At 50.6% G+C, this 24408-nt stretch overlaps 1 protein-coding gene across 1 annotated transcript; it reads right to left on the bottom strand.

The window, feature by feature from the left end:
- Positions 1–11384: 11384 nt before the first annotated feature.
- Positions 11385–12083, bottom strand: LOC144701416 (uncharacterized). Its single transcript, XM_078573234.1, has one exon. The coding sequence runs from the start codon at positions 12081–12083 to the stop codon at positions 11385–11387; it is 699 nt and encodes a 232-aa protein (XP_078429360.1).
- Between the last annotated feature and the right edge of the window lie 12325 nt (positions 12084–24408).

Consider the following 24408-nt stretch of genomic DNA (forward strand, 5'->3'; position numbering starts at 1 on the left):
TTCTAGGCCCATGTGGCGCAAAAAACGACAAGCGCCACTTGGGATATGAAAAGGACGCATGGAAGACCAAGCGGCACATAATCTAGGGTGCCATGACTTCTTTACGTGCACGGGAAACGACGACGGTGATGAGGAGAGAGAAAATTTCAGGGGCTAGGATTTCTCCAACTTCAAATGGCCATAACTTTTGATCTACAACTCTGATTGAGCTCAAATTTTCAGCAATGCTTTGTCTTCCCCTCCTCATTCTATCTATACCCTTTGGTCATTATAAAATTCATCTTGAACTTGCTTCCTACTTTTGTGGGATGATTGAAAGATAATGAGTTTTGAGATCCATCTAGACTGTTCTTGGTGTCATGGTGTGTGGGGAGAAGCATTGGAGAAGAGGGGGATCTTACCAGCATTCATAAATCGCTGTGATCCTGGCGGAACATAAGGATCTAAGGTAAGTATCTTCACCTTATGCTGTCTCTTTCACGACGCCATAGTTAACGTAATTAGGATTTATCATCGTTCTTGCACTCTCATTGTACTCTCTTTTCTCGTCTCTTCATCCTCGCCATCGTGCCATTCCAAATCTAATCACTATCATTGTTCATACCATCGTCCATCATCATGTGTGTCACGTGCACTTACTCTTTTATTTTAGTTAAATTAACTCATAACTTACCTATTTTTAATTTATATCACGAGCTCACCTCCTCAAATTGTGTTTTCCTCGATCCTCTCATTCATCATCACTAGTATAAGAAAGTAATTCCTTAATCATCGTTCCCTATGGACACAATCCGTACTCATCACTAACTATGTAATTTCAAGTGCAGTGAAATATATATATATTTTTATTGAATAATCTCAATAGCCAACGACAATTTTAACCCTAAAATTGAGATTAGAGTACGGCTTCAGCAACCGCGGCTGCTACGACATCTACGGGTGGCTACGGCTGCCGTGGCTATTGCGGTGGCCGTTGGCTGCCGCGGCGACCGTGGGCTGTTGTGGCGGTCACAGCTGTCACGGCAGTTGCGGGCTGCTGCACTGGCCGTTTCTGTCACGGCAGTTGTGGGCTGCGGCTTGCGGCCGCGATTGCGACTGTGGTGGTGCTTGCGCCTACGGCACGCGACTATGGCTGATGTTGCGGCTGTTGGCCAGAAGGCCGTAGTGGTGGTGCGGCTGGCCGCGACGGTGGCATCGACGACCCGAGCAGCAGCGGTCGTGGAAAAAAAAAGACTATGAAGTGGATACAAACAGGTCCTGATATGACTTGGGGACGAGTGGAAGACCGACTTTAATATTAAGGACGGGTTATACAAATGAAGAGTCATGCCCTTAGGCCTCTCCAGCACACTGAGTACTATCGATTGGCTCATGTACAAACTACCTAGCGCATTCATAGGGAATTTTGTTGTTGTCTTCTCTGGCGGCATTCTCATGTATAGTCACATACAAGACGAGCATCTCCATCACATTTGAGAGGTCTGCACATTCCTCCCCCCGGAAGTTGCATTCCTTGGATCCATTATCTCAGCCACCTAGAGAAGGTCCAAACCATCACATCATGGCCCCACCAGCTAATGCCCACGATGTGGGGAGTTTTATCAGACTCACCCACGTTCTATCGGTGCTTCATACCAAACTTCAGTTCTGTCATGGCTCATATCACCGACTGCCTTAAGGTGGAGCCATTTTTGTGGATAGAGGCAGTAGGACGAGCTTTCCAGCAAGTGAAGCTCATTGATGCCAGACTTGTTCTTGGACGTCATCTGGTTGGTATCAAGACGATGCTTGGTTACCCAGATAGTGATGTCAGACGTCGACGGTATCATCGTCTGTGCAGTATTGAGATGATGTTTAGTTACCTAGATAGGGGGGTCAGACATCGACATCGTTGTTGTGTGACGAATAAACGCCAACGGGTATGTAACTATGATGAGGTGATGCACCTACATGGTCGTACTTGCAGGTCCTGACTCGATGGAGAGTGCCAAACTCCGTACTCCAAAAGGGGTCGCTATGTGATGGCGACAATGGCCTCTCGATCCTCGTCGGAGGGACGACGACATCTACGACGACGAACAAAATCAATCCGTAGGGGCTCGCACGCAACATACGGGCTTGACCGGTAAGACGCTCAATTATCATAGTTTTCTCTCACTTCCTCTCTTACCTACCGAGCCCAAGCGTGGTGGAGACAATCAACTATATATTACAAAGGGTAACATAACGAGCGAGCGGGAGGACGACGTACCTTGTTGGCGAGCAGCTTGTGGTGCAGAGTCCTCATCTCGTGGATGACCAGTGTGGGTTGCGGGTGGAGAGGAGTGGAGAGAGAGGCGCTGGAGAGGATTCGGTGGACTGGAGTGGCAAAGGGCGCAAGAGCTGAAGTGGGAGACGATTGCAGACGTGGAGGGAAGGAGAAGGCTGCTGACCCCGATGTAGTTGGTTAGAGAAGGCCGAAGAAGGCTTTAAGGATGATCCAACTGAACGGGGAATAATCTGGCAATGCTTGCAAAGGAGGCAGCGACAGTGAAGATTGAGGACCCTAGCCATAGGCTATTGGGACACTTTGCACCCACGACAACAACAGAACTCGGTATGGTCCGCTGGAACGTTTGGTTGAATGACGAACGTGCTTGCCTTCGGTCATACTAGGTGATGGGTGAAACCAACGGGGTGTATCGTGCGAAGGATAACAACAGGCGAAGTCTCGAACGGGGTCTGGGGCGCACATCGAACCCTAGTCGAGGGGGAGTAAACTGTCGCAAATTATAATGTTTAATTGATGAATATTACATTATATTTATGTGTTTTAATGACCATATTTGCATGTTATCATATATAAATGAAGATAAATGACTTACACTTTGATTTTATTATTGTTTCTAATTTTTTTATTATTTTTTACATGGTATTTAACCTCATTTCATTGAAGAAACATTTCGTTGAAGAAATATTTAACCTTAAATACTTGGCTAAAGTTTGGTAAAGGATTTCCTAATTTTTGTGGAATTTGTCCATATTTGTTTATAATTTTCTGACCATTATTTAGTCAAGAAATGAATTTAGAATTAAAAGAATTGATATTTATTAATTTATTTAATATTTAAATACGATTTTGTATTAAATAGGTGGCATCCACGTCATTCCCCCAAAAATTTGGGCGAATGATTGGAAGCGCCAAGATTAGTCAATGATAGGCTCATTATGGCATCGCGCATCGCAGTGAGCGAGAAAAAAAAAGGTATGCTTTTTATTATTATTTTGATTCTTTTCCTGCAATAAATGTATGTGGAGAATTGTTCTTTGTGTGCATTTGTTGAAGTAGAATCCTAGTAGAGTCTATTAGCCGTGTGCACTGATTGCACGCGGCTACCGACAAATGTGCAGTTAATAAAGCCCTTTGTGCATAATCAATGAATGGGAATTGATAGGCGCGTGCATTAATTGCACGCGGAATCGATTTCACATTTTAAAAGTTATTAGATTCCTCAAACGTAGAATCGAGTAGCAATCAATTCCATGTGCATTTAGTAGAACGGTAAGCTTAGTTTTTTTATTTTTTTATTTTAAAGGGACGATGACGAGGGTGACGTGGCTTATTTTTATCCATTCAAAGGGAGCATCAATTATCCAATGATTGCGCGCTGCAGACGAGGACAACGACATGTTAGCACGTGACCAGAGAAGGGGGAAAATGAGAAAAAATGCGCCAACCAATCAGAAAATGCCATTTCCTAACTTCTTGGAGGAAAGATAAATTAATCGAACGGCTAGGATTAATCCTTAGTAAAACGATGATATCTTGAGATCTAGCCGTCCTATTGGGCTAAAAATCTAAGGGCATGTTTGTCTTTTCCCCCTCTACAATCTGAACGGTTGGTTTTCTAAATGGAGGTTTCGAAAAAGGCAAAATTCACTTTTTCAAGCACTACCCAAGGATTTGGCCAGGAAGGACACATGGGTTGCTTTGGAAGTTGACAGATCTTGATTTTGCATTCATAGTTGTAAGTTTCTGATCTGTATTTTGAACTTCTTCTTGAGAGATTCTAAAATGCCTTGGCATGGGCGAAATGTACATGCCCTAGAAATTGTTTTGAATGAAATTAACTTTGCAATTTGAGTCTGATTTGAGATGTGATTTTTAATTTTTAGTTTTAAATATATTTGGAACAATTCCGCATTTTAAGAATTTTAATTTAGGGTTGAATTTCACTATTTTCCCAAATTCTTTTTTTTCTCTCTCTAGGTTAATTCGTCTATTTTCTCTCTCTAAATTTCAAATTTGATTTTTTTGAAATTTAATTTAATATATAAAAAACCTAAATATAACATTTCATCAAAAAATTCATTCATCTTGAAGTCCAATTTCAAAACCCCTTTCTTGATTATTAAATTCCCAATTTTAATTCATAAAAATTGTCTTAAAATTTTATAATAATTGGGAAATTAATAATTCATATTAATCTGATCTTATAATTAAAATCATCTTATCTTGAGCCTTTTGACCAAAAATATTTAAAATTAAAATTAAGTTTTTACTTAATTTTGATTATTTTAAAACATCATTAGGTATAATCAAGGTTTATTAATTGGAAAATTAATTCATTCTTGAATTAATTCATTAGAAATTGGATAAATATTCTTGCTTGCTGCCTCCCTATGGTTCGACCCCTTGCTTGCTCTAACATTGTATTTAGTGATTAAGGGTATTTATAAATTTTGTTTTATGAGTCTAAGCGCCCAATCAACGATGTATTTACACATCATTTTTAGGCTTACCAGCCCGTCGTGTAGTAGAATTCTGTTCGTCTGGGATGAGGCCCACTCAGAATAACGCTGGCGTTGACCGATCGGCGGGTTAAGAACTGCTGCGGCGTTGATAACCGTCATCTCAGATTTGGTAGATGGTTTCCTTGTGCAGGTGCGACAAGGGGAGGGGAAGAAGAATGGCTAGTGGGGTTGTCGTTTACAGTCGCTGTTCAAGAAATCTCCATGCTGTTGGCCCTGTCGGAGTTGTTGGGCATGCCTATGTGTAGTGGGAACAACCGGCCTTCCCGATGGGTGCAGTTGCACACCCTGTCCGTCACGCGTCGGGTAGTCATCTGCCTTCTCCTAGGGCACCACTCTTCCCTTATAAGGGGGAATTAATGGGACCTAGGAGGATGAATAGGAGGGGGGCGATAGTCCACTAGTGGGGGGGGGGGGCTTATATAATGGGTCCCTATTACAACCAAATGAAAAGACACAAAAAAATATAAAAGGGGTAGCGGAGGAGCCCAAAATGACTAGGATGCCTTACAAGACAGAATTAAAAATGTGCACATAAACGACGGACACGATACGAGGAAGGCGACTAAACGGGACCGAGAAAACCAAAATGTGACTAGACGAAGAGGGTGAAAGAAATCAAAACATGATAAATATAAGAGAGATGTTTGCACCCGAGATGCTCGATGCCGGGTGTTTTTGTTGGCGCCTTGGCATGCCGGTCGGGCGGAACACTAACCAGTGTTGTCGATGATGAGAAGGATGGCACTGAAGTCATCTCCGAGGGAGCAAGATGGCTTGCTCCATCACTCATGATGAGTCAGACGCCAGTCCTCTGCTTGCCCAACTTCGAGAATGTCTTTGAGGTTACTTGTAACATTTCTAGTGTCGAGATAGGGGGTGTGCTTAGCCAGGAAGGGCATCGCGTAGAGTTCTTTAGCGAAAAGCCAAACAACACAAGACTTTGGTACTTGACCTACGACAACGAGTTCCACAATGTCGTTCAGGCGTTGATGCACTGGTGGCACTATGTCCTTTTGAAGGAGTTTGTGCCTTTTTCAGATCACGAGGCACTCAAGCACATACACTGCCAGCAGAAATTGAGTGATCACCATGCAAGATGGATCAAGTACCCATAGGACTTCACTTTTGTCATCAAGCAAAAGAAGTACAAGGACAACGTTGTCGTTGATGCGCTCAGTTGACAAGCACACATGCTTAATATGACGAAGGTGAAGACTAACAGTTAGACGGAGGTAGTCAATCGAAGTGTAGGTAGCCTACTACGGTCCCTAGTAGGCGAGCACATCACGACATGTCGACATGGGATTTGATCATTCCCTGACGTAGGACAACTACGGGGTGTACGACTATGGGATAGATGACGAAGGATGGGACGACAGGATAGATGCGCTGACTACGAGAAGGTGGACGCCTAAGGATGGAGCGAATATTTGAGGGATAAAACAGCCACAGAAATCACACAATCGGATTCGGACTTTAAAACCGATGAAAATCTGGCGGTGCAGCTCCGACCTTTATCGAGGGCGGGAGTACTATCATCCCCAACCGCGACGATGCCAAGCACCGAAATCAATATGATGAATTCACGTCGCAAAGAAACACTCGAGAAGAAGAGAGAAGAGGTAGAAAAGCCAAACCAAATCTAAGTCTGACGACGGTGGAAACTTCTCGAGAAAATATTAAACGGGGAACACTTCGACACCTGAGAGTTTAGGCGTACCTCGGCACCGTAGTGGGTGACGAGGATGCAGGAAATTCTGATCATGACGCGGCTGGATGAATCCGGGCATTGTGAGGCCCACTGGACGATGTGATCTGGACGTTCCGGGCGTTGAATGGCCCTGGTTGAGAGTCGGCCTGGTTGCTCAAAGGCCGGAGTGCTTGGGCTTGGGCGTCGTTGGCGGGACCACTGCCGTGCGCTATGACAGGGTGTCGCAGATCCAACTGCACGGTCGGTTGGGGGGGGGGTCAAGGGGGGGAGTAGCCCCCTTGCGGGGTTCGGGGCAGCGCCCCAAAACCTAAATGGTATGCCCCGCTGTATAAAGCTTTGAGGGCGTTCGAAGCGTGGATGACAAGCACGCAGCGTCCGGGGCATGCGGCCAGGGGCGGCCCTGGCGGCCTTGGGCGGCCTTGGCTGGGGTGGCCTGGGCGGCCCTAGTAGGGCTGCCTGGGCGACCTTGGCTGGGGCGGACTGGGCGGCCCTGGCGGGGCTGCTTGGGCGGCCTTGGGCGAGAGAGAGGGTGAGAGGGAGAGATAGAAAGAGAGAGAGAGTAAGAGAGAGAGAGGATGGCGAGAGAGGAAGGAGAGAAGATGGAAGGCTGACGTCACGAGGCGACAGCGGCAGCGGTGGCAGCAGCGGCGACGGCAGCGACGGCGGCGACGGCTAGGGTTAAGAGGGATAGGGGAGGCTGGGCAGTCCTCCAAGAAGAGTTAAACAAAACTCAATTCTTGAAATTATGACTGCCTACTGTTTCTTGAAAACAATGGCCAATATATAGGCCTTGGAGGAAAGAGAAATTGACGAGAAAGTAAAGACGTGTGACGTGTCACGCCAAAGGGCAATTGTGCATCTGCCTTTGGCGTCGTGTCATGACGCGCGTAGGGACGTGCGCAGTTGGAGAGGTGCTAGTTGAAGGTTGCGGTATGTTGACTTTGGTGTTGACTCTGGTTGACCATGGCGGGTTGACTTCAGTTGACTTCATCGTCGGGTCCATAGTAGGCGTGTTGAGTCCGGTTGCTCGTGGTGACGCGTTCGACAGCGATGTGTTGGCGTCCTCGCCATCAATTCCCCTAGGGTGCGGAGAACTCGACTCCGTTGAGAAAGCGTTTGAAAGCTCCAACGGGATCATCAAGTCGGGACGTAGGCGAGCCAGGTCTTCCCCCCTAATCCACGTGTCGTCCGTCGATGCTTTCCCCTTCCAACGAACAAGAAACTTCCGCACCGTTCCACCTTTGGTGAAGGTGATTACTTCGTCCAGTATCTCCTCGATGATTTCATGCCAGTCAAAGGGTAGTGATGGGGGAGTTGGACAAGTCAAACTCGCTCACCGGAAAGTCCGAGGGTAGAACATGGCCATTAGATGAAGGAGGTGGGGCTTTAAACGCGACTAAATCCGAGATATTGAAAGTAGTGCTTATTCCCCACGAAGAGGGTATGTCGACGGCATAGGCATTTTTCCCAACTCGTTTGAGGATCGAAAACGTCCCGGCACTACGAGCATGAAGCTTAGTAGCTCGTTTGGAGGAAAATCTTTTCGGCCTAATCCTCACCATCACCATTTCACCTTCTTTAAATTCGCGAAAACGACGGTGCAAATCTGCGGATTGTTTATATGAGGCGTTACTATTTATGATACGTGTACGGATTACCTCATGCAGACTTCTAATATGATGAGCAAACTCATGACCGTCATCTAAGACTCTAGCATGCGGTAACATAGGTATGAGGTCGGTAGGGGTACGAGGAAGATGACCATGCACAATTTCAAATACACTCATACCGGTAGTGCAGTTGACTGACGCGTTGTAAGAAAATTTGGCACGCGGAATGATAGAATCCCAAGACTTGAGGTTGTCTCCCACCAGTGATCGTAATAGGTTGCCGAGGCTCCTATTAACGACCTCGGTTTGTCCATCAGTGTGGGGGTAAAAAGCCGTGGAAAATTTGAACTTTGTTCCCAACAGATGCCAAAGAGTCTTCCAAAAGTAGCTAGTGAATCGGACATCTCTGTCCGACACTATGCTTTTCGGAAGTCCATGGAGACGTACTACTTCATTGAAAAATAATTGAGCGACATGAGAAGCATCAAAAGTTTTAAAGCAGGGAATGAAATGAGCCATCTTTGAGAAACGATCCACAACCACCATGATGGAATCATGGCGTTTGTTCATCCTCGGAAGCCCTAGCACAAAGTCGATGCTCACATCGTCCCGAGGTTTTTCAGGGACTAGGAGAGGGGTGTATAGGCCGGTGTTTTGTTTAACCTGCTTGGCAAGGGAACATACACGGCATTGGGAGACTATATTAGCTACGTCTCGCTTAAGAGATGGCCAGTAGAACCTGTGCTCGACCATAGCAATTTTTTTATCTCTCCCAAAATGACCACTAAGGCCTCCGGCATGTGTTTCCCATATAAGAAAATCCCTAAGAGATGACCGTGGGATGCATAGGCGACGATCATAAAATAAGAATCCATTCTCTAAGATATAATCTTGGTTATCAAGGTTCGGGTATTTGCCTAAGATCTGTAGAATGGGAGCAAAATCCGGGCAATCAGGATATAGGTCTTTCATCTGATCAAACCCAATAACCTTGACTTTCATAATATTCAACAAATGGACTCTTCTACTCAAAGCATCGGCGACTCGGTTCTCGACTTCCCTCTTATGTTTAAGGACAAAGGTATAAGACTGGATGAATTCGACCCACTTAATGTGCCTAGAGTTTAATTTTTGCAGGGAATGGAGATACTTTAAGGCTTCATGGTCAGAGTAGAGGACGAATTCCTTAGAGAGTAGATGATGGCGAGGACGCCAACACTTCAGCATCGAACGCGTCACCAAGGTCAATCGGAGTCAACACGCCCGCTATGGACCACGGTCAACCGAAGTCAACCGAAGTCAACATGCCACAATCGTCAACAAGCACGTCTCCACCCACGGACGTCCCTATGCGCGTCATGACATGACGCTAGAGGCAGATCCACAACTGCCATTTGGCGTGACACGGCGCACGTCTTCATTTTCTCGTCTTTATTTTCTCGTCATTTTATCTTTCCTCCGAGGCCTATATATAGGCCATTGTTTTCAAGAATCATTAGGCAATCATAATTCAAGAATTGAGTTTTTGTTTAACTCTTCTTGTAGGATTGCCCAGCCTCCCCTATCTTCCACCTTCCAAACCCTAGTCGCTGTCGCCGCCGCCGCTGCCGCCACTACCGCGGCCTTGCGACGTCGGCCTGCCCTCTCCTCTCGCTTTATCTTCTCTCTCTTTCTCTCCATTCTCTCCTCTCTCTTTCTCTCCAAGGGGGCCACCCAGACTGCCTGCGCGCCGCCCGCGCGCCGCCCTCGCCTGCCCCGACAGCCTTCGCCAAGGCCGCCCGAGACCGCACTCCGGTTGCCTCTGTCTGGACGCCGTTGGCGCTTCGCGTGCGCGGGTGTTCGCCCATGCTTGACGTTGCGCCCACGACAACCGCACTTAACCAGGGCCGTTCAACGCCTGGAACGTCCAGCCTCGTCCTCGTCCAGTGGGCTGCTCAACGCCCGGATTCGCCCAGCCTCGTCACCTTCAGAATTGCCCGCAACCTCTTCACGCACTACGCTGCTGAGGTACGCTTGAACTCTTTGGTGTCGACGTGTTCTCCGTCCAGTGTTTTCTTGGGAAGTTTCCACCGCCGTTGGAATATGAATTGGTTTCGATTCTCTGCTTCTTGAACCTACCTCTCGAGTGTTTCCTCGCGACGCGAATTTGACGTATTGATTTCGGTGCTTCGGCATCGTCGCCGTGGGGGAAGACAGTACTCCCGCCCTCAATAAGGGTCGGAGCTGCACCACCAGATTTTCATCGGTTTTAAAGTCCGGATCCGACCGTGAATTTCTGTGGATTGTTTTATCCCTCACGCCTATCCTACCCCTAGTCCTGTTGTCTCGCCCTTCCTCGCCTACCCCGTAGTCGTCCTACGTCAGTAGATAATGACTCCAATGACGTAAGGATTGGACAATAGCATAAAATTCTTTGTCGTAGGTAGAATACTTAAGCTTAGCGTCATTCAACTTTTCACTAAAGAAGGCAATGGGATGATTTTCTTGACTCAGAACTCCTCCTATGACTAACCCTGAAGCATCACAGGCGACCTCGAATAGTTTATCAAAATCAGGTAAACGGAGAATAGGGGCCTGAGTCATTCTAAGTTTGATCTCCTCAAAGGATTTTTGCGCATCTACCGTTCATTCAAAATGATTTCCCTTAAGGCATTCAGTCAAGGGTGCCATGACGGTACTAAAGTTGGATATGAATCGCCGGTAGAAAGTTGCAAGACTGTGAAAACTACGAACATCATGGGTATTTCGAGGCGTTGGCCACTGGGTTATGGCGTCAATTTGGCCGGATCAATGGATACGCCTTGGCTAGATAGGATAAAAACTAAGAACGAAACATGACTGACTAGGAAGGAACATTTTTTTGGGTGAGCATACAACTACTGGGTTTTCAATACTTCGCAAACTAAACGCAAGTGATGGAGGTGATCGGGTGTGGATTTGCTATAGATAAGGATATCATCAAAATATACGACGACGAAATTTCGTATGAACGATCTAAGTATGTGGTTCATCAATCGCTCAAAGGTTCTAGGTGCGTTCGATAAGCCAAAGGGCATAACCTTCCATTCATATAGTCCGTCTTTGATCTTTAAGGCGGTTTTCCATTCGTCTCCTAGTCGGATACAAACTTGGTGATAACTGCTTTTAAGATCAATCTTGGAGAAAATTGTCGAACCTGCCATCATATCAAACATATCGTCGATGCGGGGAATAGGAAACCTATACTTGACCGTAATCTTATTTATAGCTCTACTGTCAATGAACCTGCGTCAACTCCCATCCTTTTTGGGAGCCAGCAGTGCAGGAACGACACACGGGCTAAGGCTCTCTAGGATGAACCCCTTGTCCAAGAGTTCTTGGACTTGGCACTGTAATTCCTTGTACTGCGTAGGATCCATCCGATAATGAGGGAGGTTGGGTAACGACGACCCCAGAATGAGATCGATGGCGTGCTGAATGTCACGCATCAGAGGTAGGTCATCTGGTAAATCATCGGGGAATACGCTTGCAAATTCCTCGAGTAGCTGAGAAACCTCCGGGGGTGGGCCGGTGGCATCCTCAGAGGAGTGATCAGGGAGCATAGCTAAACACATTATCATTTCACTATCTAACTCCTTCTGAAATTGTTGACCGCTAAGGATACAAAAGCCTAAGGATGGAGATTTCGGTGAGGCTCTCTGCGGACTATAAGTGTACGGATGCCATGTGATCTTCTTGCCATGATGGATGAAAGAACAGGTATTGCTCCGACCATAAAGGTGTACATCATTATCATACAACCAAGGGCGGCCGAGGATAATGCTGCCCACCTTCATGGGTAAGACATCACACAGTATCTCCTCTTCGTAGGATTGAACCTTCAAAGCGAGATGGCATTGGTTCTTTACAGGGACTGAGGTTGCATCGATCCAAGACACAAAATAGGGGTGAGGATGTTCAACCAAAGGTAATCCCAAACGTGACGTCATAACATCGAGACGAAATTAATACAACTTCCACTGTCTACGATCGTCTTACACATCTTATCACCAATTTTAAAATATGTGTAAAATATGGATGTCCTCAATGTGGAATTATCAGTGGAAGGCTGAGTAAGGTTGTAGCGGACAATTCCCCTAAAGGACATAGATGGGTCGTGACGAGGAAGAGACATTGGGCATTCCGTGATGCCAATGAAACTCACTAATCCGTCATCATGCACAAATTCATCGATAACATAACTCTCAACTCTATACTCCTCATCAATAGGTTACTCATCTATGGTAGGGCCGCTATCGAGGGGCTCCTGTCCTATGTGTAAGGCTCGTGAAGGACATTGGGAAGCTCTATGACCTCAACCTTGGCATTTAAAACAAGTCAAGCCAGAAGGACTCAGTTGTGTGGAATTGGGTTGAGGAGGGGCTCTAGCGGTGGACTCGAGAGAAGGTGATGTACGAGGATTTGGTGTAGCAGACGACTGAGTCGGAGGGGGTGGACGATGTTCGGTAGGAGTACGAGTGGCGGTAGGAATTGTTGGTGGTGGTGCCGGAAGGGCTAAGGAAGGATTACGCTTGATCGCATGGTTGGAATAAGAAGGATTAGAAAAGTGCGACCGATCGGTGAGAGCAGGGCGATTGTACAGGGGAGTATGATATAAATTCTGATAGAGCTCTAGGTCTTCTACAATCTGATGGAGGACCATCGTGCCGACGACGACCTGATGACGATGACGACATCAGCCGGACGACCGACGACGACTCGCCAGCAGCCACGTCGGACAGCTCGTGCTGACGTCCGCAACCCGGGGTTTAAGTACTCCGGGTAGGTTCGAACAATTTATGTTTTTTCTATGTGTATTTTCTTTGCATTTAGAATTATGGATTGGGCCAGTCTCGTAGGGCACATCCTCGTCTTTATTTTCATTTTAAGATTGTATTTTGATTTTGTAAGGAGAGGTCGAACCACGTCTCATGACGGTTCAACCTCTCCCCACGTCTCCTTGGCACCCCTCCTCCCTATATAAGGGGAGGGCATGCCCAAGGGACTACTTGGAAGTTTTTGCATTGAAATTGTTTCAAGAATCTTCCCCCTATCGTAGTCGTAGCGTAGGGGGTTTGGCTAGCCCCACCTCTTCGTCGAGACCACTCCGAGGAGTAGAGCCCACGTCCTGTCCGTCGAGATCACTCCGGGCGTGACGTGTTCAACCGTACCGTTGAGATCACTCCGGTACGTTGAAGATTTTCAAGAAGCTGTTGAAATCAAGAATCGAGAGAGCACCCATCGAGATCACTCTGGGCGTCCTCGAAGGTTCGCGACGACTACGGCGCCGCGCTGCATTCGGGAAATCATCTCCAACGAGGAGAACCACCCGCGACCCACCAAGAACTCACCACGCCAGGTTCTTGGCTCTACCCATCCACCCCCCCCCTTCTCCTTCATCCAGCCCATCTCGCCCACATTTCCTTGGACGCCACCCCTTCACCCTCGCTTCTTGATCATCTAACCCCATTTCTTGATCTTTCCCGCCGATTCTTGAACGCCACCCATTCTCATCCCCCATTTTCTTGAAATTCTTGATCGCCCAACCGCTTCCCCTACCCTTTCTTGATCGCCTTTCCCTTCCCTGCCCTTCTTGATCGCCCAACCACCTCTTCTTGCCTTTCTTGATTGCCCTCCCCCTACCCTGCCTTTCTTGATCGCCCACCCTCCTTTCCCCTTCGTTTCTTGATTCCCAACCGCCTCCTCTTGCCTCTCTTGATCGCCCACCCTCTTTTCCCCATCGTTTCTTGATTCCCAACCGCCTCCTCTTGCCTTTCTTGATCGCCCACCCTCCTTTCCCCATCGTTTCTTGAATCTTCCTCTTCACCCTCATCGTTCTTGACCATTCCCCACCATCTTCCATCGTTCTTGACCATAACCACCCCATTCTTGCATCACCCTTTGGCTTCCCCCCCCCTTTTCTTGATTCGACCACCACTTCTCCCATTGCCGCCCCGCCCCGAACCCCGATTCCCGACCACCCCGCATCATCGCCCGCGTCGGGGACCCGCTCTATGCCGCGACCCCACGCCGCGCCGTGGACCCATTCCGCGCCGCGACTCCCGCGCCGCACCGCGGCTTCGCCAGCGCCGCGGACTCACGCCCAGCCGTGATCCGACCGTGCGCCGCGAGTTCGCGCCCCGCCGCGGGTCCGCCAATCGCCACGGTTCTGCCGCACTCTGTGGCTCCACGCCGCGCCGAGGCTTCACCCCGCGTCATCAACCCCCCTGCGCCGCCGTTCTGCCCTGTACCGTGGCTCTGCGCCACCGCCACTGCCAGTTGCGACCGGTGCCGCCCCGTCACTTGCGCCAAGCCACGTTGATCCTCCCGCATTCCGCCTACGACAAGACGAATCCGTCCCCGGAACGCTATCTCTACGCCCGTCTTCGATACGCCGTGGACTACATATTTTAAGGTCAGCTCGTCTCCTCTCCCTCCTTAACCAGTATTATTACCTGTTCCAGTGCCGTGCTCCGCTATCGCATCCTTTGCCGCCACTCATCACTCGACGACGGATTAGGAACAAGCCACTGTTGTGGGAGCAGGACTTTCTTGAGGTAAACGGTCTGTCACTTGATCTTTAAATTCCGAACTTATCAGGGCCGTTAGACGCCCCTCTCGTCTAGACGTCTAGTGGTCTTGAGGGTCATTGGGAGTCTGACTTTCGGATCAATCTATTTGGTGATCGTCACCGTCCATCATGTTATCTCCTTGTGTCTTAACTGCTCGATCATAAAATCTCATTGTGTTTGCATCATATCATCATTATTCCTGTGACGCGAAACGCGCCGCTCGATCCCGGCCGTCGGCGTTTCGCATCATATTGGTATTAGAGCCGGTCGTGTTAGCTCTTGCTTAACACGGTCGGTTGGATATCCTTTTAAATTGATATTGCGCGCATCATATTTTAAAAATTCATTCGCATATAATACGTCATCACATTTCATCCATCACGTGCATTCCCTTAGATTATCTTTAGGACGTGAATGGTCGACCATAGAATGGTTCGTACGCGAGCTCAGTGTCGGGACACTGACTATCTTGATAGAGACGAGGATCGTGAATACGATCCCGTCATGGGGGATCCTCGCCACGAGAATCCCTTTAGCGAACAGCCACCAGATGAGCCATTGGATCCGGAGGAGGCATTTGTTCCTCCTCCCCTATCTCGAGGTCCCGCCCCTCGGGACTCGATCGACGGAGCTGAACCGGCACCCGCGGCGCACCGATCTTCCGAAGACCGGCATTCCTCCGCCGCTGTCCCTACCCGTAGGGTCACGGCGACTGAGCATTATGACGAGCCCATGGCTCGTGAGGTGATCCAACGACCGGGTAAAGCTCCCATGAGGGACCCTCCCGTCCAGCAGCAGCCGCCGCGTTATCCCGAGGCGCCACCGACTGCCTACGCCTACCCGGATGGACGAAGGGATCGCCGACGGTCCCCACCTAGGGATCACTACCATGGAGACCGCCGGAGAAGCCCAATCCGGAATTATGATGATCACCACAGCGACCGACGCCGCTCCCCGCTACCGGATGAGAGGCGAAACACCGGACATCATGATGATTACCCCTACCCTCAGGATAGGCGCACTTATCCCGTAGGAGGCCATGGCAGGCAGCAGCACGACCCTCGTGTCGTTGGGGCCGACAACCCCAACCGCATCCCGGTGCGTAATGCACCTCATTACTCATCCCGCCCGGGTAGTCCGCAGGACCCGCCACCCGTCCGACGCCCGGACGCCGTCACTTACGGTGGTAGCTCCGCCTACCCACCGCACCATAGTGCCGCACCCGTCCATGTGCCGGATCGTTACCGGGATATCCCAGCTCCTCCCCGAGCCCTATCGAGGCACGCTTCCGAGTACGACCCACTACCTCGCCGGGACCCGTATCCGGATGATGATCACCGATATCCCCGGTATCCTGATCGCCCGCATCGTCAGGATGAGGGATACCATCCACGATATGCGTCTCCTCCGAGACACCACCACCGTGACGAGTACCCCGATGGGAGGCAGCACCGACAGGTCCCACCCCGACGTGACGACTACCGTTATGAGGAGCACCATGACTATGATCATCCCCGAGGCGCACCACGCCATCCTCCTGCCCGTCGTTACGACGATGAGCACGAACGACGACGTGAGGCGCACCGGGCGATGATACAGAAGAGCGTCCGCTTGGAAGTCCCTATTTTCGACGGTTCCCGGAACCCGAAGGATTACACGGATTGGGAATCCGACATGGAGAGCTATTTCCAGTGGTATAAGATGGACGACGATCTTTGCGTTGAGTACGCCGAGGCACGGCTTGGAGGGCAAGCCAAGATATTCTGGAAAAATGAGAAGGAAGCCGCACGTCAGCGACATGATCCACCTTTCACGTGGGCCGAGATGTCACGTAAGCTTACGGACAAGTACGTCCCTAAGCTGTACATGACACATCTGATGCTATGCTGGATGAACTTGCGTCAAGGAAAACTCAAGGTCTCCGAATACATTGTAGAGTTCGAGGAGTACAGAATGCGATGCAAAGTTGTGGATAGTCCACAAATCCAGATCGCCTTCTTTATTCACAGGTTACGACAGGACTTAGGCACCGAGTCTTGGAGCAAAACCGGCCACGGCCGACTTAGCGTATAGCCTCGTTGAAAGCAACGAAGTTCAGCACGGAGAGCCTCGCCGCCTCCGCCCCTACCTGCTCCTCGACCGCGCCATCCACGATATCAGCAGCCCCGCCACGCACTACTTGGACCCGAGCTCGGGATCTGCGCCCAGGACGACCAGTACCACCCGACCGACCACACCGCCGCGCCAACTACCGCCCCAGTACCGACACGCTACCTCGTCGGCTCTATCGACGGCTCGAGCCCAACGCCTCCAGAGAGCCCATGCAGTGTTTCAAGTGCAAGGGGTTCGACACCGACGCAGTGATTGCCCGTCACTAATGATCATGGACATTCACGGGCAACCCGCCAAGACCAACAGGACGCACGACCTTGAGGTCGACGAGTATCCGGCGAGGAACCCGATAGTGATGAGCTGGATGATCCCCAGGATACATCCAGATCACGCCGATCGCTTCCTACCACTACCTATCCCGCCACCACCGTGGACACCGAGTGGTTGGGGAATCCACTAGCACACCGCGAGTGGGTTCCACTTCCCGCTACCACCGTGGCTACCCGACCAGTCGACGTTGCGCAGCTAACGCCGATCTTTCACACGTATGTCAGGATTGGAGGACGACTACAAGCTGATGGTCGGCAGTGGAGTTGCATCAATGGCATATCGGAGGATACGCGACTGATTAGGGCTACCGCTGATACCTCATCCGACGCCGTACCAGGTCTCATGGATCGACGATCGACCATTCCGCCAAGATGCAGTGCTATGTGCCGTTGAAGATGAGTACCTACGACGAGAAGGTCCTATCGACGTCCTACCAATGAAAATTGGTAGCATCATCTTAGGCAGACCGTGGTTATTTGACCACGACGTGCAGCTATCTGGACGAGCCAACACTTGCTTGTTCATCTACGGTGGACGCCGACTCGTTTGGTACCCCTCGGTGCGGATACCCTCGTTGTCCACGCGATCAGCGCCGGCGGCCCCGCGCCCCACGCCTACAGCCATTGTCACCAATGGCTTGATCTTCCGACGGGAGCTGGAGGACGGCGACGACCCGCCCCCGGTCTGTTATGCAGTCACTTTAGCAGACGGACCCACCATGGCAGCCCAGGACGTTCCGCCCTCGAAAGTCGTCCAACTCCTTGAGGAGTATGATGATGTGTTTCCGGCCGAGCTCCCTAGCGAGCTCCCGCCTCTTCGGCATATCCAGCACGCGATTGCCTTAGTTCCCGGAGCTACCCTCCCAAACCTGCCACACTACCGGATGGACCCGGTTAAGTACGAGGAGTTATATTCGCAGGTGAAGGAGCTCCTAGCGAAGGGCCTGATCAGGGAAAGCCTCAGCCCTTACACCGTTCCGGCACTGCTTGCCCCCAAGAAGGACGGCACTTGGAGGATGTGTTGTGACTCAAGGGCCATCAACAAAATCACGGTAAAGTACCATTTTCCGACGAGATGGTCGGCGCGTCTATCTTCTCTAAGATAGACTTACGCAGCGGCTACCACCAAGTCCGTATTAGACCGGGAGACGAGTGGAAGACGGCCTTCAAGATCAAGGATGGACTATTTGAGTGGAACGTAATGCCCTTTGGATTGTCCAATGCACCGAGCACCTTCCAGAGATTGATGAATGAGGTGCTTAGGCCATTCATCGGACGATTTGTCGTCGTCTATTTTGACGACATCCTAGTCTATAGTAAGACTAGGACGGAGCACGCACAGCACCTACGGCGCGTCTGCGACTCACTGCTACGGGAGAAGCTCTACGCGCATCCGAAGAAATGTTCCTTCTTCACAGCCGAGGTCTCTTTTCTAGGTTTTATCTTATCAGCACGCGGAGTGGCCGTCGATCCATCTAAGGTCGAGGCTATAGTGTCCTGGCCAAAGCTGAAGAGTATACACGATGTACGGAGCTTCATCGGATTGGCGACCTTTTATCGACGTTTCATACCGGGCTTTAGTGGCATCACCGCCCCTATTATGGACATCCTCAAGAGCGACAAATTCGAGTGGACCGGTCCGGCTGACCAAGCCTTTGAGCTTCTCAAGAAGCTCATGACCGAGGCCCGGTCCTGAAGTTACCAGATTTTAGTGACGCTTTCGAGGTCGCCCGCGACGCATCCGAGTCGGCATTGGCGCGATTTAGCCAGCGAGGACACCCGACGAGTTCTTCAGCGAGAAGCTGAACGACACTCGCAAGCGTACGACAACCATGATCGAGAGTTTTACGCCTCGCCCAGTCCTCCGCCACTGGCGACACTATCTGCTACCGAAAGAGTTCGCCCTCTTCTCGGATCACGGAGCCCTCCGTCATTTGCACGAATTAAAGAAGGTCAGCGATCGCCACGCGAGGTGGATCGCTTATCTAAAAGACTTCACATTCGCCATCCGCCACAAGAAGGGCAAGGACAACGAGTTGCTGATGCCCTTAGTAGGCGCCCTACCGCCTCAGCATCATGACCACCCAAGTCTTGGGTTTCAAAAGATAAAGGAAAACTATACAGATTGCCCAGATTTCTCCGACGCCTATGCATCACTCACGAGCTCATCCCGACTCGGTCCAGGGATTACTTATTGGACGCACGGATATCTGTTTTACGAGCGACGACTGTGCATACCAAGAACGCCCATCCGGGACTTCTTGATCCATGAAGTCCACGCGCGACTAAGTGGTCACTTTGGAGTTGCGAAGACCATCCAAGCCCTTGAAGAAAACTTCTACTGGCCATCTCTCGCCGAGACGCCGAGATTCGTATCACGGTGCCTTACCTGTTCTCGTGCCAAACTCACGAAGCAGAATACTGGGTTATACACCCTCCCGGTTCCCGATCAACCTTGGGACGATGTCGCTTAGATTTCGCCTTAGGGGTACCTAAGACAATCCGCGCCACGACTCCATCATGGTCGTGGTCGATCGCTTTTCAAGATGGCCCATTTCATTCCGTGCTCGAAAACCTTCGATGCATCGAGGATCGCCCGACTCTTCTTCGACCACGCCGTCAAGCTACATGGCGCACCAAAGACTATCGCCTCTGACCGAGACGTTAAATTCACTAGTTACTTTTGGAAGACGCTAGGGTCCTCATGGGAACACAACTGAAATTTTCATCAGCTTATCATCCCCAGACGGATGGTCAGACCGAGGTTGTGAACCGCAGCCTCGGTAACTTATTGAGATCCATTGTGGCGACCATGTTGTTGCATGGGATCAGGTTCTGCCTCGCGCAGAATTTGCTTACAATTACTCGGTGAACCGCACCACGGGCAAGGCGCCATTCGAGATCATCTATGGTCAACTCATCACAGAGGCCCTTGACCTCATACCATTGCATGACAAACATAGAATTTCAGATAATGCATTAGAATTTGCCGAGTACATTAAGAACATGCATCATGACATTCATTCACGCATTTCATCTATGAACGAGCAGTATAAGGCTAAGGCAGATAAGAGTCGTAGGTCTGTGATGTTCTCTGAGGGAGAACTGGTCCTGGTCAGATTGAGGCCTGAGAGATACTCTCCTGGGGTCGCTACGAAACTCCACGCAGAGCGCCGGCCTTTCCCGATAGCCCAACGGATCAACGACAACGCCTATGTCGTGAGCATCCCGCCGACTTGGGGGATTAGTTCGACGTTTAACGTCAGTGACTTATCCCGCTACCAACCCTCGCCACCTATCATCGAGCCTCACAGCCAGTCGATCCTTAGTAGCAAAGAGAGTGAGAGCTCACCCACCACCTCCCCGTTTCCAACCCTTGTACGGCACGACGCGATAGAAACGGTACTGCAGGAGGTAATTAACGCTGAGGGGGAGCGAGTTGGCCGCACTTTTCTAGTCCATTGGCAGGGGCGCCGTTCTTCCCACGACACGTGGATCTCCGAGGAGGACTTGCGACGACTTCGGCCGGACCTGATGCTGCCACTAGGGGACCTTGCGAAGCTTCGCTCGTCGGAGTCGAGCTCCTCCCACCCCGGGAGGATGATGGAGGACCATCGTGCCGACGACGACCTGATGACGATGACGACATCAGCCGGAGGACCGACAACGACTCGCCAGCAGCCACGTCGGACAGCTCGTGCCGACGTCCGCAACCCGGGGTTTAAGTACTCCGGGTAGGTTCGAACAATTTATGTTTTTTCTATGTGTATTTTCTTTGCATTTCGAATTATGGATTGGGCCAGTATCGTAGGGCCCATCCTCGTCTTTATTTTCATTTTAAGATTGTATTTTGATTTTGTAAGGAGAGGTCGAACCACGCCTCATGACGGTTCAACCTCTCCCCACGCCTCCTTGGCACCCTCCTCCCTAAGTAAGGGGAGGGCATGCCCAAGGGACTACTTGGAAGTTTTTGAATTGAAATTGTTTCAAGAATCTTCCCCCTATCGTAGTCGTAGCGTAGGGGGTTTGGCTAGCCCCACCTCTTCGTCGAGACCACTCCGAGGAGTAGAGCCCACGTCCTGTCCGTCGAGATCACTCCGGCGTGACGTGTTCAACCGCACTGCTGAGATCACTCCGGTACGTTGAAGATTTTCAAGAAGCTGTTGAAATCAAGAATCGAGAGCACCCATCGAGATCACTCGGGGCGTCCTCGAAGGTTCGCGACGACTACGGCGCCGCGCTGCATTCGGGAAATCATCTCCAACGAGGAGAACCACCCGCGACCCACCAAGAACTCACCACGCCAGGTTCTTGGCTCTACCCATCCCCCCCCCCCCCCTTCTCCTTCATCCAGCCCATCTCGCCCACATTTCCTTGGACGCCACCCCTTCACCCTCGCTTCTTGATCATCTAACCCCATTTCTTGATCTTTCCCGCCGATTCTTGAACGCCACCCATTCTCATCCCCCATTTTCTTGAAATTCTTGATCGCCCAACCGCTTCCCCTACCCTTTCTTGATCGCCCTTTCCCCTTCCCCTGCCCTTCTTGATCGCCCAACCACCTCTTCTTGCCTTTCTTGATTGCCCTCCCCCTACCCTGCCTTTCTTGATCGCCCACCCTCCTTTCCCCTTCGTTTCTTGATTCCTAACCGCCTCATCTTGCCTCTCTTGATCGCCCACCCTCTTTTCCTCATCGTTTCTTGATTCCCAACCGCCTCCTCTTGCCTTTCTTGATCGCCCACCCTCCTTTCCCCATCGCTTGAATCTTCCTCTTCACCCTCATCGTTCTTGACCATTCCCCACCATCTTCCATCGTTTCTTGACCATAACCACCCCATTCTTGCATCACCCTTTGGCTTCCCTTTTCTTGATTCGACCACCACTTCTCCCATTGCCGCCCGCCCAACCCCGATTCCCGACCACCCGCATCATCGCCGCCGCTGGGACCCGCTCTATGCCGCGACCCCACGCCGCGTGTGGACCCATTCCGCCGCGACTCCCGCGCAAGGCCGCGCCGCCAGCGCCAGCGGACTCGCGCCAGCCGTGATCCGACCGCGCGCCGCGAGTTCGCGCCCCGCCGCGGGTCCGCCAATCGCCACGGTTCTGCCGCACTCTGTGGCTCCACGCCGCGCCGAGGCCGCCGCGCCATCAACCCCCTGCGCCGCCGTTCTGCCCTGTACCGTGGCTCGCGCCACCGCCACTGCCAGTTGCGACCAGTGCCGCCCGTCACTTGCGCCAAGCCACGCGATCCCTCCCGCATTCCGCCTCGACAAGACGAATCCGTCCCGAACGCTATCTCTACGCCCGTCTTCGATACGCCGTGGACTACATATTTTAAGGTCAGCTCGCTCTCTCCTCCTTAACCAGTATTATTACCTGGTCCAGTGCCGTCCGCTATCGCATCCTTTGCCGCCACTCATCACTCGACGACGGATTAGGAACAAGCCACTATTGTGGGAGCAGGACTTTCTTGAGGTAAACGGTCTGTCACTTGATCTTTAAATTCCGAACTTATCAGGGCCGTTAGACGCCCCTCTCCTCTAGACGTCTAGTGGTCTTGAGGGTCATTGGGAGTCTGACTTTCGGATCAATCTATTTGGTGATCGTCACCGTCCATCGCGTTATCTCCTTGTGTCTTAACTGCTCGATCATAAAATCTCATTGTGTTTGCATCATATCATCATTATTCCTGTGACGCGAAACGCGCCGCTCGATCCCGGCCGTCGGCGTTTCGCATCACAATTTGATAGTCCTGCTCTAGGGTGGCGGCTTTGCGAAGTAGCAGTTCCGTCTCAAGATAAGGGTTAAGACCGGTCCTAAATCGAGAAATAACGACTTGGGAACTCTCCTCGACGCGACACCTCATGTAAAATTCCTCGAATTGGGTAATGTACTCGGAAACCAAACGTCTACCTTGTTGCAGTTTATGCCATTGATCTAGGAGATTATCTAAGTAAGCTAGTGGAACATATTTCTCACGCAGTTTGTCCTTCATTTGGGGCCAAGTATCGATGGGTGTCTCACGATGGTTATAAATTGAAAATTCAAGGTTTTCCCAAAAGATCTTGGCTTGTCCTCCTAATCTCATCTCGGTGTACTGGACTGTCTGCCACTCTAACATATTGTACCACTTAAAATAATTGTTTAATTTAGATTCCCAATCAAGATACTCCTTAGGGTCCCTAGATCCCTTGCAGTATGGAACATCGACTTTGACGCTACGCTGAATTTGCTGCCATTGGTTGTCATGATCCGCACGGCGGTGATCGCGAGGGGGAACCACATCCTCGGGTTGAAAAGGATCGTTCCTGTCCGGACGATTCCCGGTCCATTCGCGATATCTATCATCAGGTGGATAAGGATCATTCCGAGGGGGATGATTCCTATCGCGCTCTGGAATCCTCTCCTCCGGTGGATGGTAATCGTCCCGTAGTGGGCGATTTCCCTCAAGTCCCGGGGCTCTATCCATCGGTGGATAGGGATCGTTCCGTGGGGGACGATTCCTATCCTGGCCCGGGGTCCTAGGCTCAAGCGGATAGTAATCGTCTCGACTATTTCTATCATGAACCGGAGTGCGAGTATCCGGAGGAATCGGATCTTCTCGCTCGGGATGATTCTGATTTCGGCTTCCGGATCTATCCTCGGGTCGTATAGGCTCATCAATGTCGCGATGATTCCTATCACGATCTCGGGATCTAGGATCTGGGGGATAGTGGTTCTCGCGATCACCGCGATGTCGATCCAGACCTCTATTTTTGAGATGGTAAGTCTGTTCGCTCACCGCATCTATCGAACAAGTTAGACAGTTGTCCATATTAGTAATTCATGTATTGACATCATGAAAACCATTCTAGACAGCGTCTAATACACGATCGATGTCCCCTCGAGAGGAGGTCGGTAGGGCGGACAAAGACAACTCATTGACAGGGATGGACACCTCACGACCGTCTTGGGGTTGGTCTGTCATCGGAGCGGAGACTCGTTTGCCTGAACGCAAATGGATGCAATGGTCAGTGGGCGTGTGCTTGGGCGTGGGCGTCGTTGGCGGGACCACTGCCGTGCGCTACGTCAGGGTGTCGCGGATCCAACTGCACGGTCAGTTAGCGGGAGGTCAAGGGGGGGAGTCGCCCCCTTACGGGGTTCGGGGCAGCGACCCGAAACCAAAACGGTATGCCCCGCTGTATGAAGCTTCGAGGGTGTCCAAAGCGTGGATGACAGGCACACAGCGTTCGGGGCAGGCGGCCATGTGCGGCTCTGGTCGG

Source organism: Wolffia australiana, chromosome 3 (assembly GCF_029677425.1).
Source record: "Wolffia australiana isolate 7733 chromosome 3, ASM2967742v1".
NCBI lineage: Eukaryota > Viridiplantae > Streptophyta > Magnoliopsida > Alismatales > Araceae > Wolffia > Wolffia australiana.

Excerpts from the sequence above, each read along its gene's own strand:
- LOC144701416 (XM_078573234.1), bottom strand. The coding sequence starts at position 12,083 with ATGACGTCACGTTTGGGATTACCTTTGGTTGAACATCCTCACCCCTAT.